This window comes from Haemorhous mexicanus, chromosome 19, assembly GCF_027477595.1.
Source record: "Haemorhous mexicanus isolate bHaeMex1 chromosome 19, bHaeMex1.pri, whole genome shotgun sequence".
In the NCBI taxonomy this organism is placed as follows: domain Eukaryota; kingdom Metazoa; phylum Chordata; class Aves; order Passeriformes; family Fringillidae; genus Haemorhous; species Haemorhous mexicanus.
In genome coordinates, this window is record NC_082359.1 from 11,905,888 (window position 1) to 11,919,766 (window position 13,879).

The 13,879-nt window shown below is 40.2% G+C and overlaps 2 protein-coding genes across 4 annotated transcripts; both read left to right on the forward strand.

The window, feature by feature from the left end:
- The first annotated feature begins 8 nt into the window (after positions 1-8).
- GTF2H3 (general transcription factor IIH subunit 3) lies at positions 9-4,883 on the forward strand. Of its 2 annotated transcripts, none has more exons than XM_059863284.1 (13): positions 9-72; positions 245-324; positions 614-723; positions 1,265-1,428; positions 1,689-1,751; positions 1,982-2,011; positions 2,459-2,487; positions 2,572-2,646; positions 2,834-2,887; positions 3,113-3,181; positions 3,305-3,440; positions 3,523-3,559; positions 3,646-4,883. In XM_059863284.1, exons 1-13 carry the CDS (start codon positions 63-65, stop codon positions 3,713-3,715), a joined length of 927 nt encoding a protein of 308 aa, XP_059719267.1. In that variant the 5' UTR covers positions 9-62; the 3' UTR covers positions 3,716-4,883. The 2 variants fall into 2 exon arrangements, with proteins under 2 accessions (XP_059719267.1, XP_059719268.1); XM_059863285.1 differs by having other exon boundaries at positions 617-723.
- Positions 4,884-5,526: 643 nt separating this feature from the next.
- TCTN2 (tectonic family member 2) lies at positions 5,527-13,655 on the forward strand. Of its 2 annotated transcripts, XM_059863172.1 has the most exons (18): positions 5,527-5,685; positions 6,427-6,540; positions 6,825-6,898; positions 6,986-7,181; positions 7,384-7,484; positions 7,733-7,929; positions 8,161-8,284; positions 8,778-8,913; positions 9,533-9,598; positions 9,989-10,117; positions 10,380-10,457; positions 10,771-10,851; positions 11,164-11,275; positions 11,653-11,756; positions 12,127-12,277; positions 12,923-13,048; positions 13,134-13,222; positions 13,408-13,655. In XM_059863172.1, the coding sequence occupies exons 1-18, from the start codon at positions 5,604-5,606 to the stop codon at positions 13,512-13,514; spliced, it is 2,067 nt and encodes a 688-aa protein (XP_059719155.1). In that variant the 5' UTR covers positions 5,527-5,603; the 3' UTR covers positions 13,515-13,655. The 2 variants fall into 2 exon arrangements, with proteins under 2 accessions (XP_059719155.1, XP_059719156.1); XM_059863173.1 differs by lacking the exon at positions 10,771-10,851.
- The last annotated feature ends 224 nt before the right edge of the window (positions 13,656-13,879 follow it).

Genomic DNA, 13,879 nt, shown 5'->3' on the forward strand with positions numbered 1-13,879 from the left:
GCGGAGCGCCGGCCCGGGGCGTCATCCGCGGGCGCCGCAGCCGCTGCTGCCCGGGCGGCGCGATGAGCGCGGGTGAGCGCGGCCGGGGCGGCCCGGCGGGGTCCGGGGGTGCTCCGCAGGGGTTTGGGGGTGCCGCGGCGGGGCTCGGGCTGCTCGTGGGGAAGCAGAGGCCGAGAGCGGGGCTCCGGGGCTTTACCGCTCTGCTCGGGGCCCGGAGTGACGCTGCTGTGCGCTCCCGTTGCAGATGATGAGCTGAGCCTGCTGATCATCGTCCTCGACACCAACCCGATCTGGTGGGGGAAGAGGGCCCTGGGAGAGGCTGAGGTACGGCCTTTGGGCCCTGGCACACTGATGGCCATTTCTGGGGGAAATGATATCATTTTCTTTGACTTCTGAACTGTGTTAATATTGTCTGCTAAAGCAGGTATTATGGATATCGTAATACCTTTTGAAATAGCTATGCAGCCTTCTGTATTCATTAGAGCTTTTTTAATAGCAAAATCTTTTTCTGCATCTTCAAATTTAGGTTTTTAAACTGCAGTCATTTCACAGATCACTTCTGAATTGCTTCTCTGTAAATGTTGTGCTACAGCTGCTCTGTTCTTTTTTCCAGCAGTTCACCCTGTCGAAATGCATCGATGCAGTGATGGTGCTGGGGAACTCTCACCTGCTCATGAATCGCACCAACAAACTCGCTGTAATAGCAAGTCACACTCAGGAAAGGTAGAGCTGCTTCTGAACAGTGTGAAGGTTTCCAGTTTCCTGTATCTGTCTCCTGATTTTCTTGTTTGATGGCTAGAAACCAAGTTAAAAGTGTGTAATATATCATTGTCTTAGAAAACGAAATTAGCTGAAACTAAGTAGGAAAGGATCTTAATGACTTACAAAGCAACAAAAAGACTTACAAGGGAGGTTTACATAGACTTAAAAATACACTGAGAGAGAATGGTAGATATGTGTGGAGTGGAGCAATGCAAATGGCAGAAGTTCCCTGTTTAGGGGATATTTTTATCCCCAGATATTTGTGAATCTCAGGATCTAACCCCAAGTGTAGCCAAAGAACTTTGCCAGATCTCTTAAGAGATGTCTCAAAAGGAGGGAGCTGAATGTGGGTTTTACTCCAGTTTAAGGTCACCTACCTTACATAGCCTCATTAATGCCTAAAGTATTAAAAGGATTTAAAATTTTAAATTAAACTTTAGAGTATTGTTATCTGCAGCTGGTTCATTTATAGCATTTTTTCTTTGTTTTCCCCATGTTTCAGCCGTTTCCTGTACCCTGGGAAGCGTTGGGCTGCTGCAGATCCCTTTGGAGAGGGAGGCCCTTCCATGGAATCTAACTGCTCCGGCAGCAAGGATGGAAAATATGAATTATTAACAGCAATAAATGATGCAATTGCAGAAGAGATCAAAGACCTCATGACAAAGAGTAAGGAAAAGAAAATTCTAGGCTTAATATGTAGGATTGGAAAACACACTTGGACTGTCAAGGAGTTGCAGAAATGTCCTCTATTTTCAGCATATGAATTTTAATATGCTTAAAGTAGATGAGTTTATTATGTTTGACACTTCAGGCCTCTGCATTAGTATTATTAGCCAAAGATAAAAATGTGTGGTATTTTGTATTGTTGGGTTCAGTAGCTGTTTTTATATATAAAAGTCACTTTTGCACTTTTTCTTGTATTGCAGCTGACATGAAGGGCCAGCAAACAGAAACCCTGTTAGCAGGATCACTTGCTAAAGCACTTTGTTGTATCCTTTTGATTACAGAATCTTCAAAGCCTTTATGTGTTCTTAAGGCTGTTTCTTACAGTACTAACTTTTACTATTCTTGTTATAATACTCAAAACTGAAACATTTGCCTGATAGCTGTGGCTTGTGCTTGTCAAAATGTGTATTGGCCAAGGTGGTGAATGTGTGGTGTGGATCATGGAGTTATTTCCATGAAGGGAATGTTGATTCCTTAATTGCAGCTAATGTAGACATCAACAAGATGGGCAAAGACCTAAAAGGTAACACCTCTTTTCCTGTTTTCAATACTGAGTAAATATTTTAACCTGAGTAAAAGGTATAAATACACATGGACACACAAACAAATATACATGTTTGGACACACCCCCATTTCCAAAATTGATACTAATAGGAAGAGGTTTATTTTGATCATTTGAAGTTGCCTACATTAAAAAAAGTTAAAGAATATGATCCAATGTCCATGTCCTTAGGGAGATTTTCTGTTGTGTGGAAATAAATTGTAACTGGAATTTCTGTGGAATAACTGGAGGTTGAAAGGAATTAGTCCATAGATAATTGTCACAGGGACTGTAAATAGTTTCATACAGATATTCTATCTGACCTGTTAGATCTAACATCCAGTATATTCTGACATGTCATATACTACAGAATTAAAGGGGTGATACAAACAAGGTGCTGATGCATTTCTCTTTCTTTTTAATACTTAGCCAATCAAGAAATTAAATCAAGGATTCTGGTAAGAACTTTTGCTGTCACAGTTTTCTTTTTTTCTTGAAATCCAGTGATATATGTAGGCTAACAATTTTGAGTTTGTATTTAGGTCATAAAAGCTGCAGAAGACAGCGCATTGCAATACATGAATTTCATGAATGTGATCTTCGCAGCACAGAAACAGGTGAAGCTGGCCTTTTTTCCATTGATACTATCTTTTATTTCTGTGTAAAGATAACACAAATGTTAATTTATCTTATGATTACATAATTTATAGTGCATTTATTGTGGAAACAAATCACAACAGTAACACTGACAGGGCTGTGTGGGTTTTGGCTAACTTTGTTTTTCATGCACATCATCTCTTGCAGAGTATTTTGATTGATGCCTGTGTCTTGGACTCTGATTCAGGTCTTCTACAACAGGTACAGACTTGCTGTTCTTACTTGCCATTTATATTAACTCATAAATACTTGATGTTAGACAGTTCAACATGTTCTTCAGCTCTTTCCTTTAATCAAGAGTGGGCGTGGAAATATGTTCAGTGGATCTGACAGTTCTGTCATGCAGGCCTTGTGCAGTACGTGGATATTCTGAATGCCCTGTTAATGTCATCAAACAACAATCTGACCATGGTCTCTGCTTTGCAGGCCTGTGATATCACGGGTGGCATATATTTGAAAGTGCCCCACATGCCATCCCTTCTGCAGTATTTGTTGGTAAGTCACTTAAAAAACACTTCAATGTTTTTTTGTGTGTCAGATATGAAATATTCACTTCACTGACCTGATAATACAGGAATACCAACCCAATTCACAAAATACTTCTCTCTGTCCCTGCAGTGGGTCTTTCTCCCTGATCAAGAGCAGAGATCACAGCTCGTCCTCCCACCTCCTGTTCACGTTGACTACAGAGCTGCCTGCTTCTGTCATCGCAACCTCATTGAAATTGGCTATGTGTGCTCCGTGTGCTTGTCAAGTAAGTTTATAAATATTTAACAGTCTGATTTCTTACATTCCAATGACCTGTTTTAGTGAAAGCCAATTCTTTGATTTTTCAGTATTCTGCAACTTCAGTCCTATCTGCAGTACCTGCGAGTAAGTGTTTATTCTTTGTATTTCAAGGGTGGGTGTGGGAATATGTTCAGTGTATCTGACAGTTGCTTTTCCATATTTTTTTCCAGGACTGCTTTCAAAATATCATTGCCACCTGTCATGAAAGCGAAGAAGAAGAAATTAAAGGTAGCTGCGTAGCAACATTATGTAAATACATCATTACCTCCTCCAGAATTCCATGAAATGGAACCTACTTGAGAAACTGATGGCACTTTTTATTGGATATGAAAGAGAACTGTATGCAGTGCTATTACTTGTTTCTTAGGGGATAAATATTTAAAATGTATGTTTTCTATGCAGCCTGTTAAGTAACCAATCACTGTATTACCATGTAATCTGTGCTGTTCTAAATACTAATTCTTCACTGTAAGAGGAACCAGAAGTGGCATCCTGGTGAAAAGACACAGCCTGTAAATTTGAGGGTCTTCTGTCCACTGCAAAGTTTCACACCTCTGAGTTATTTTCAAAGTCAAGAAAGCTTCAATTCTTTCTGTATGTTGGTGTAAAGTTAAGAATGACCATTTCTAGTAGGATCAGAATCATAGCACTGTGTTGTTCAGGGGCTTCAGCTTCTTACTAGCAATATGAGCCATCATTTTCAAGGTGGTTTGTGAGCCACTTGGAAAAAAGAAAAATGGTGCTAATTGCCCTGCATGTGCACTCACATGTATTCATATATTCATATTCCTGTGACTGTACTGTCCTTGTGGTATTTCTTTCTCAATTTGATATCTCTTCATTTGTGAGTGAAAAGGCTTCCCTCAGTTTAAAAGAGCATCAATAAATGCAGATTAGCTGGTTAGTCTTCAGGGTTTTATTTTGAAACTGGAAAACAAGAAATGTAGTTGTAATCTGATAACAGGCACACTTCTTATTTTTAATATGTGGGTTTCCATCTGACATGTGACAAGAACAAAGACTCTTGGATTGATGTCTTTTATGGCAGGAAAGTCTGCTGTGTACTTCTGAATGTGGCTTTCATTTAAAGAAACAAACACTATCTCCTTCTAAAGAGAACTATAGAATTTGGTAGGTTAACCTTTCTCCTGAAAGGAATAGAGAGGATTTTTTTTCCACATAGAAAACGAGTTATTTTTTCCTTTCCAATGTGTACACAGGAATTTGTCAGGTTTTGATATTCACATCAGGTTTTGTCACTGTAACAGCTGCAGTGCCAGTTTTTTCTGGGCTTGCCTACCTGACAAGGCAAGCTTTTTTTCATTGACAAAAGCCATTTTGTGTGAAGGCTGTATTTATAATTTACATTGTATAAAACTTTTGTAATAAAGACTGTCTCTTTTTCAAATGTGGTCAGATATTGCTTTGATATTTAAGGGTGAGCTACATGATTTTCCTGGAGTTTTGTTGTTTGAGTCACACTAGCAAAAGGGATTAGTGTTTATTTCCTACAAGTTACATACTTCTCTTACTAATTAGTACTCTAATGCCTATTGATTAGTGATTCTCTCACTTCTCCTTTTAATTAGTCCACGTGCTCAGTTTCTCTCTTTTGGGTTTGGGGGTTTCTTTGGTCACTGGTCTCTTACCATAATTACCTTTTACCTGCTTGGATCTGATTTCAGCACAATTACTGAGCTGTTTTTATTAGTTTCTTCCTTAACTGGGAAGATGTCCTAGCGGTCCATAAACTCTACTTTCTTTTGTGTTCATAATCAATACAACCTCCCTCTTCCCAAACCATACCCAGGGTCTGAAAGCCCTAAATTTTTCTTCTTTTTTTTTTTTTCTCACACACTTTGAGCTTGTTTGTTAGCGTTGTTAGCTGTATTAATTTGTGACCGGCCCGGGGTCTGGAGCTGCCCAGCTCCCACCATCACTCCCCGCCCCGCGTTCCCGTGAGGCGGCCCCGTTCCCGCCCTTGCCGTGAGGCGGCCCCGTTCCCGCCCTTCTCGTGAGGCGGCCCCGTTCCCGCCCTTCCCGTGAGGCGGCCCCGTTCCCGCCCTCCGCGTTGCCATGGCGCCGCGCCGGTGCTGCAAGATGGCGGCCGGGCGGCCGCCGTAGCGCTATGGGGGCTGCGGGCTTCGGTGCTCTGCTGCTGCTGCTGCTGCGGGCGGCTCCCTGCCCCGGCCAGCTGTCCGGGGACACCGGTGGGTCAGGGCGTGAGCGGCCGCAGTGAATGGCGACTTCTGGGGGGCGAGGGACGGGCGGGGTGTGGGGATGGCGGTCGGCCCGCGGCGGGATCTGCCCGGGTGGACGTGAGGGGAGGCGGCGCAGACCCCGAGGGTTCCCCTCAGGACCACGGCCTTGGGTGCCCCTTCCAAACCCGAACGTGCCCGCCGTGGAACTTCTGCCGCTGCTTAGCGCAGAGGGGGCGGGTGGAGTAGTTTATGTCGGACCTTTCAACCTTGGCAAAGTCTAGAAACTAAAATCCAGTGAAACTCCCAGCTCCGAGCCCTAAACTTGGCACTGCGTCCACATGCACAACGCAGGAGCCCACAGGTCCTGGATCGCAGGACATCCCTTGTACAATTCATGGCCCCAAGAAATTAAAAAGTGTAAACTGAAGTCAGCAAGAAATGCTAAATATGGTGTTGCCTGAGCTGTGTAGTACCTGCGTGGGCTGTAAGTGCTATGATGTTATTTTACTGCCTGTTTACTGGGCATCTTCACACATGTAAACTTGTGGCATAGAAAGCTGCACCCACTCCTCCAGCACTTGGCAAGAATAGAACTACATCCCTGTACTAGGCATTACATTATATTTTTCTTTTGTTTGTGACAATTTAAAGTCTAAGAGTGTAAGAATATAGCCCAAGCACAAGATCTATGTCTTACAGATGTTATCTCTTTCAGTCAACTTATTTCTTTCTCTTTTTTTTTTTTTTTAGTCTTTCAGCCTTCGTTTATTCATATGTCAGGGCCCAGAGTCAATTCATTTTTTCTTGGCAATTCTTCAGGAGTTAATTTTTCTATAATTTTAAGTCCTAGAGATGCAGAGACAGGTAAGAACACTTCAACCCCCTTTCTCCATGTAAATAAATACGTTTGAATTGTTAATATTTTTTGACACAAAAATTACTAGAGAAATGGTAATGCATGTCATTTAATGTCTTAATAGTTACAGAAACAGGAATTTCAGACATTCTTGTGATTAACCCCTTAGTTCTCAGTTGTTTCTCTGTGAGCTGTGCTTGAGGGTGTACCTGAAGGCACAAGAGGAGTTTAAATGTACTTCTGATTTCCCAGTCCTTGCTAAATGACCTTTAAAATTTTTATTTTGTTATAGGAAAATTGCAACTTGCAAATTGCAGTGGAAGTAAAAGAGCTGGAGATTGGAATTTGGATGTAACTCCTGGTGTGGTGTGTAAATTACTGGTTCTTCTCTTAGACAAGAGCAATTTAATACAAGCTATCAGAGCTGCCAAACTTTATTTTGTGTTTGTCCAGAACACTTCCAAGGTGACTGTAAGCCTCAGCAGAACTCTGGAGCTGTGTTTGCCCAATGCCACCGAGTGCTGCCCCTCACCTCTGTGCATGGTGGAAACCCTCCAGGTTTTAGCCTGCCGTGGTTCAGTGATGCTGGCACAGCTCCTGATTCAAGCTGAAATATTTGCCAACTCTTCCTTTGCAGGAAATGTGTCAGGTAAGTGCTAAAGAAGAAATGGCATTTTGGCTGTTCTTTGCCTCTCTGTATGGAAAAATCGGGATTTGGGCAGCAATAAGAGATACTGAGCAATCAAAGGAATTAAAAAAAGGTTTCTACCAGAATAAACTGCAGTGTGCATGGTCTTTTTATTTGGATTTCAGTCCACTTAATCTGATTTTCTCTCCTACTTCTGTTACAGAAAATGCAACTATCATCCCAAACCAGGCATTTAAGCCCTTGGGCTCTTGTCCTTGTAACTTAACAGCTGGAGCTTGTGATGTTCGTTGTTGCTGTGATCTGGTACTTATTTCTTATTAAAATTTTATTAAATATTTTCAAAATTTCTAGACCCTCTTGTCTGTGAGGGGAGAGAGGTACTCAGTGCTTCAGACTAGATGGGCCAGAGGGGGTGTTTGGATGTTCCAGTATTTCTGAAAGTAAATATTTTCTCTCTACGAAATTGCTTGATTTACCTCTAAGTTTGGCTTTATATTGCCATAAGTATTGCAATTACCTTGCTAAAGAGTGACCCTTGTTTTCCCTTTCAGGAGTGTACACCAGACTTGCAGCAGTTATTCAGTGGATCATGTTTCACTGGAGTGTTTGGTGGGGATGTAAACCCACCTTATGATCAGCTGTGCTCTTCCCAGTCAATGGAATACACCCCTGAGTGGTTTCCCTTCCTTTGTGTACAGTCTTCTCTTGACAACACACCATTTCTTGGCTATTTTTATCATGGCTCTATGTAAGTCTTAAGAAAATTTATTTTCTCATCACACTTTCATCACACTCATTATGCAACCAAAAATATAACCTGTCTTTATAATGAAAGTTACTTTGAAATTAGGATTTTAGGGTGTAAACCTTAAATGCAAGTGGAGAAATGTCATTGGTAGTATATAAGAACAGGGGACATGAAAGCAAACTGTAATTATTTGTGTGAGGTAAAGAGTTTAATTTTTAAACTTGTTTGCAGTTCTACACCCAAAGTTCCTTCATTTAAGATCCCTCTACAAACTTCTCCTGGGAAACCTTTCACTGGTTACAGAGAAGGAGATCCAATTATAACAGAAGAAGATGAGTATTTTACTGTTCCCCAGGTAATCCTTATGAGCTTTTGATTCCTCTTGGTTTGTTTGGAACTCCCTGCATCACTCTCCTTATGGCTTTGCATCCAATTTCAGCAGCTTGATGCTGGGAAGTGGTGGGGTGTATCTGTCACAAAAAAACCTCAACCAAACAAACAACCCAAAACAAAACCACAAAGTCATTATTATAAGTAAACATTATCCTTCCTCATCCCCTTGCCCATCCCTGCAAAAGGTAATGCATTTTGGAGACACTTGTTGGTTATAATTACTTCCACAAATGAAGATGAAGTCATGGTGTACATCGAAACTACTTTGAAAGCTGTGCTTTAAAAATGTTAACCTCTCTTTTGCCAGAGGCTGAGGTGTTCTTATAACATCAAATAGCTTGCTTGTTAAAGTGTTATGAGTGGCTGCAATGCACATGTAGGGCATTTTACTAACAAGTAATCCTCAAATGAAAAGCAAGGGGTAGAAAATCCTCATTTGTGTGAACCCCCTGCAGCAATCCATGGCTGGACAGTGTGTTGGGAATGCCCCTGTGGCCTATCTCCACAACTTTGATGTCAAGTGCCTGACCAATCTGGAGTCTTACAAGGGAGGCCTGCCCCATGATGTGAGGATAAACACTGGCACTGCAGGTATGCTGCAGAAATCCAAGCAGGAATGTGTTTCATTGTTTCTCAGAGCTGCTGGAACAGAACAAACCCGAGGGCTGTTGGCACAGTGGCTAAATGTAACATCTGTGGTATCTGGTGGCTGTAGTTCAGCATTTGGGGATGTTCTGTTCCTGGTTCTCATGACCTAGCAAGTGTCCTACTGTTTCCCAAGATTTAGGTGGTAAGAAATAACAGGATGGGCCCTTTGTGTTCCATTTACCTGTTCCTGGTGCCTCATTTTCAGACTGTTGTAGAGCCCTTTTTCTGTCAGGAGGGTGCAGCATCAGCATTTTAGAGTTAGTAAGAAGTGGTTACTCTCTGCATTACAAAAGCCTGTACTTATGGAGAGTCATTTTGCAGTTTGAGATAATATGATTACCAGCATGAACATAGTTTATCTTATGCTCCATAATTGTCTCATTTTGTTAGTCTATATTACCTCTGTAAGACCCACAGTTAATTAGCTCTGCTTTCAAAATACAAAACCAGTATTTGGTATAATACCAAAATTAATTTTCTAAATAATTTCCTACTCAGTTTTTATAACAACAAGGATTGTGCCTTGGATGTGAAAACAGAAGCCTTTGTTTTTTGTTCTCAGACTTCATCCAGCAAAATGTTCTCTATAGAGCCATCACTGACAGGGGCAAATTCATCACTGAGCGTGGTAGGTCTCTTCCATTTAGTTAATGCTTCTTACTTAACCTGGATTATATATGAAATGGATTATTTTGATGTCTAAAATGTTTACCTGCTGCAATTCTTAGGAGGAATTTTTATATGTTATCTGAGAGTGAAAAATAAACTGGCTTCCTGTAAAGCAAAAGTATTTAATTTACTCCATCACAGCTGGTCTGGAAATCAGGTTCCTTACCTTGCATACATGGGGGATTGCACCATTGCACATTGAAAGAATAAAATAAATTATCAAAAAGATGAATATTGTAATTTCCAGAATTTTGCCAAGGTTTTAATGTGTTCTTTCTCAGCTGCAGTAGCAGAGCTTTCTAATTCGAATGCTTTTCATTATGACCTTTTCTCTTTTTCCTTCTGCCAGAAAACCTTCTTGCTGCTGAGGTTCTGTGTCAAAATGTAACTTTTGCAGAACATTATAAATTCATTTGGAAAGACAAGAACATTGAGCAAGTAAATGTCACTGTCTTCCATGGAAGCTTATGTGATGGAGGTATCATGACATTTCTTTTATGATTTTTGATTTATTTCTTTATCTTCTGTATGGAAATTCTTTGATAGAATCTCATATTTTCTAATTTTTCTTAAAAATAATTTCCCTTGGACTCTAGAAAGAAAATTATGGGGCTGATTTCCATTAATTTGTGTTGATTTGAATCTTCTGTCACTAATGAAAGACAGAAGTTTGTGCCCTACACAGAACATACATTTTGCTAATTTACTTATTTTAAAGTTACACTTTTTTCTTTCACCAGAAATCCTGACACAAAGATTCACAGTTGAATTTCTAAGTTTAAACAGTACTCATGGAGAGGAACTGTTTGAGAATCCAGGTATTAATACTTCATTTTACCTATTAAAAGTAAAAAAAAAATCGTACTGTACAGATTCTTATCAGTGATTACATTTTATATTTCTTTTGTACTTCTTTATGTTGTCAGCCTTCACCTTCCTGCCTTACTGCACTGCCAATAGCAGTGAGTGGTTCTTAAGCTTTTGTTGCATAGATATTGATTATTTAAAGTGAGGCCATTCCCACTGTAATGGAAATGTCTTGTCATTTACTTCAAGATTGATGACATTTAAAACAATGCTAGTGCTTATTGATTCTTCTACAGTGTTGATAATTTAGCCTTCTGTGTTTAGGGTATCAAGTTGGAAAACCAGTGAAAGCTGCAAATCTGAATGCTTCTGATCCTCTTGGAAGCCTAAACATTTGGCAGCCAGGTATTGGCTTGTGAGGTTGCAACTTCAGTTGTAGTTAATGCTAAGATTTTGGAGCTTTATTTAGTTTTTTGATTTTTTAAAGCATATTTTAGTTAAAAATCTCTGCCAGATTTTGCTTTTCTTTCCCAAGCTTTCAAAGGTCAGTGAGAAAACCTTTAATGCTTTCTTGGAAAATTGAATGATTTGTATCTGTTTTTGAACTCTACCACGCTGAGTTTGCATTCTAATGTTTGATGTTTTGCCCAAAATTGAAAGCTGGAGATCCAGGGGTGGATAATGGGAAAGCTCAAGTGAAATGTTTTCATTTCACAGCTGGCAGAGGTTTATGTGCATCAGCAACTGACAGACCAGTTCTGTTTGGAGTAGACTCATACTCTGGGTGCATTCTAGAAGTTGATATTAATGAAGATTGCAGCTTTTTAAGGTGAGCCACACAAGCTGAATTGTTTATCTCTGCTTCATCCCTCTTGTTGATTGTTATGTGACTGTCTCCAAGTGCCTCCCATCAACACTGGTCCATTCTTTTTAAATATTCATGTGTGTGCTTCAGCTTTCTGTGGTTAATAGTCTCACTTCTGTTTTTGATGGGAAATCATAATAATGCTTTCACTCTTATTCAAATGAGGATTGTGTTGGCTGTAATACTTTTCCATTTCTTTCCTTCAGTAGTTCAAGTTTATTTTTGTTGTGTGATAACATCTTTCAGATGAAACTGACCTTAGGATACTGTAATATTGCAGCCCAGAGTGGTAAGACAGTACAGATTTACATTCCTTGTGATGTTACATTCTTTCTTTGCAGAGGAAATGTGACTGAGAAATTGAATGCATTAGTACAAGCCACTCACATTGGAAAGAGGGACAATTCCAGTTACAGTGATCTAAATGACTGGGTGGAAATTATACGTAAGTGAGACTTGTGTTGTTCTTTGTAGTCTAAATATGCCCATACAGTAAATAAAGCATGTCAAAATAAATCCAAATTGTAATTTCAAATACCTAAAGCTAGTGATATGTGTCTGCATCCATCCATCCATACATGTGTACACACAGGCACATAATTCTGTGCATACTGGATATTTTACTGGCAGCCTGTACACATATGACTTGGTATTTATCCATTGATAAATTACTGGTTTTGGTGTTTTTATAGAGAGAAACATTCTAATGTGTGACAGTTACCAGCATTTCACTGGGCTATGAGAATAATCTAATTATGGAATATATAATGTTTTCCATAATATTTACATTGAAATCCCTCTGTTCTCCTTCACAGGTCTTGATCCCTTTAGTTCTAATGTGAGCACTGGAGGTTTCAAAGGCATTTGCCCAGATATTCCTGCAAACCTGAACATTCGCATCATCTTTGCTAAGGTGGGAGCAGTGCAAGGGATTCCCCAGCAGGAGATTCTTGCTGTGCAGATCAGGTAAAGTGCGTTGTGTCTCTGGCTACCTGACAAATAAATGCTTCATTTTGAGCCTTGCTTACCTAACACATCCCAAATTAATTTTACAAACAAAAAGGGTGGGTTTTTTTGCTGTTTTTTTACACTCCTTTCACTTTGCAACCCAAATTCCTTTGATAGCAACCAGGTTAGCCTTTCTCCCTCTGAAATTAAAATTAAAGAAAAAATTAATGATTAAAAGCAGATAATCCTTATACTTCACTGAAATATTAAATAAAAGACATGATGCTGCCAGCAGCAAGCATACACAGGGCATCCCATCAGGAGTCACGTGGTGGAAGCAACAAGATTGTCCTGAGTTCTGGCTTACCCCATTGCAGAGCTCTTAGGTGCTGAGCTAAATGCTTTATTCTTTCCTGAAACAGGGAATTTTCACCCTGCAAACACTTCCTGCCCTCCACCAAATCAATCCCTATCAAATGAGTGGGATTCTGTTTTGTTTTATCTCATTTCCAGACTGTGCAAGTTCTCCTCTTGTACGATGTGGAAAATCCAGGGATTATCCACTTCCTCATAAATACTGTGTGTTTTGTCCTTTCCTGCTTGTGTTTAGGATCTAAACTTCCATTTCCAGCCCTCAAGCAATAGTTTTGCTTTTTGTTACAGTTACTCAACAGTCTTATGGCAGTTCCAGTGTGGGCTTGGCTGCAGAAACACCCTCAGCTTTCTTCCCATCACAGCTTCTGTTCAATTCATTGAAGTCCCAGCTCAGCCGCCCCCTCCAGTGACAAGGTAGTTTTGGTAAAAACATTGATAACCTCCCACTATGTTCAGATGTGACATGAATTACATTGACCAAAGGGTTCCTTTTTTCCAGGTATCAGAAGATTTATGCAGAGTTTGACTGCAATCAAAATGAGGTGTGCTGGCCACAGCTCCTTTATCCACTGACACGCTTTTACACAGGTAAAATGAGAAGCAATGTGGGATGCCCCAAAACATGGAAGGCTGTATTTCTTTGAAACATAATTAGATGTGGGGAGTTGTCTGAAAGAATGCTTTTGCATACACTTTTATCTCTATCTTTGGGTTGTTGTATAAACTAAAATTTAGCTTTCACATGCTTACTTTTTTTTTTATTTATTTTTCAGGAGAACCATATTCCCAGTGTCTTGCTAAAGGCCTGTTTCTGGCATTTCTTGTTTTACTAGCAACAATTGTGAGCAACCCTTGGTTTTCTAAATTATGGAACGGATAGGTAAAAATTGTGGAGAAACACTCTTGGATTTTGTAGACAATTTATGTAAACATTTAGAGATACATAAAATCAGTACTTCTACAGCATACAGAAAATGGCTGTTACTTAAAACAAAAAGTAATAAATTATTTTTAAGCTCTAGACTCTGTGTTTGGAGTAGCAAAGTGCAGAGTTGTCTTCAAGAAGGTGGTGAGTCCAGCGCAGAGGCTGCAGTGGGTTTGGAATTGTCCTCATGGATGGACCTTTGTCCTCTCAAGCCGGTTCTCTTCTCCTGAAACTCTTGACAGTAAACCCCTTGTGCCCACCTATTTTTGGAGCAGTGGGCACACTTCTCATATTTCTGAGAAGTCGTAGCCCTTCAGCTG

Coding starts and splice junctions, on each gene's coding strand:
- GTF2H3 (XM_059863284.1), top strand. Junction 325..613: donor GGGCCCTGGGAGAGGCTGAG/GTACGGCCTTTG, acceptor TCTTTTTTCCAG/CAGTTCACCCTGTCGAAATG. Junction 3,441..3,522: donor GTGCTCCGTGTGCTTGTCAA/GTAAGTTTATAA, acceptor TTGATTTTTCAG/TATTCTGCAACTTCAGTCCT.
- TCTN2 (XM_059863172.1), top strand. CDS start 5,604: ATGGGGGCTGCGGGCTTCGGTGCTCTGCTGCTGCTGCTGCTGCGGGCG. Junction 7,930..8,160: donor TATTTTTATCATGGCTCTAT/GTAAGTCTTAAG, acceptor ACTTGTTTGCAG/TTCTACACCCAAAGTTCCTT. Junction 9,599..9,988: donor CAAATTCATCACTGAGCGTG/GTAGGTCTCTTC, acceptor TCCTTCTGCCAG/AAAACCTTCTTGCTGCTGAG.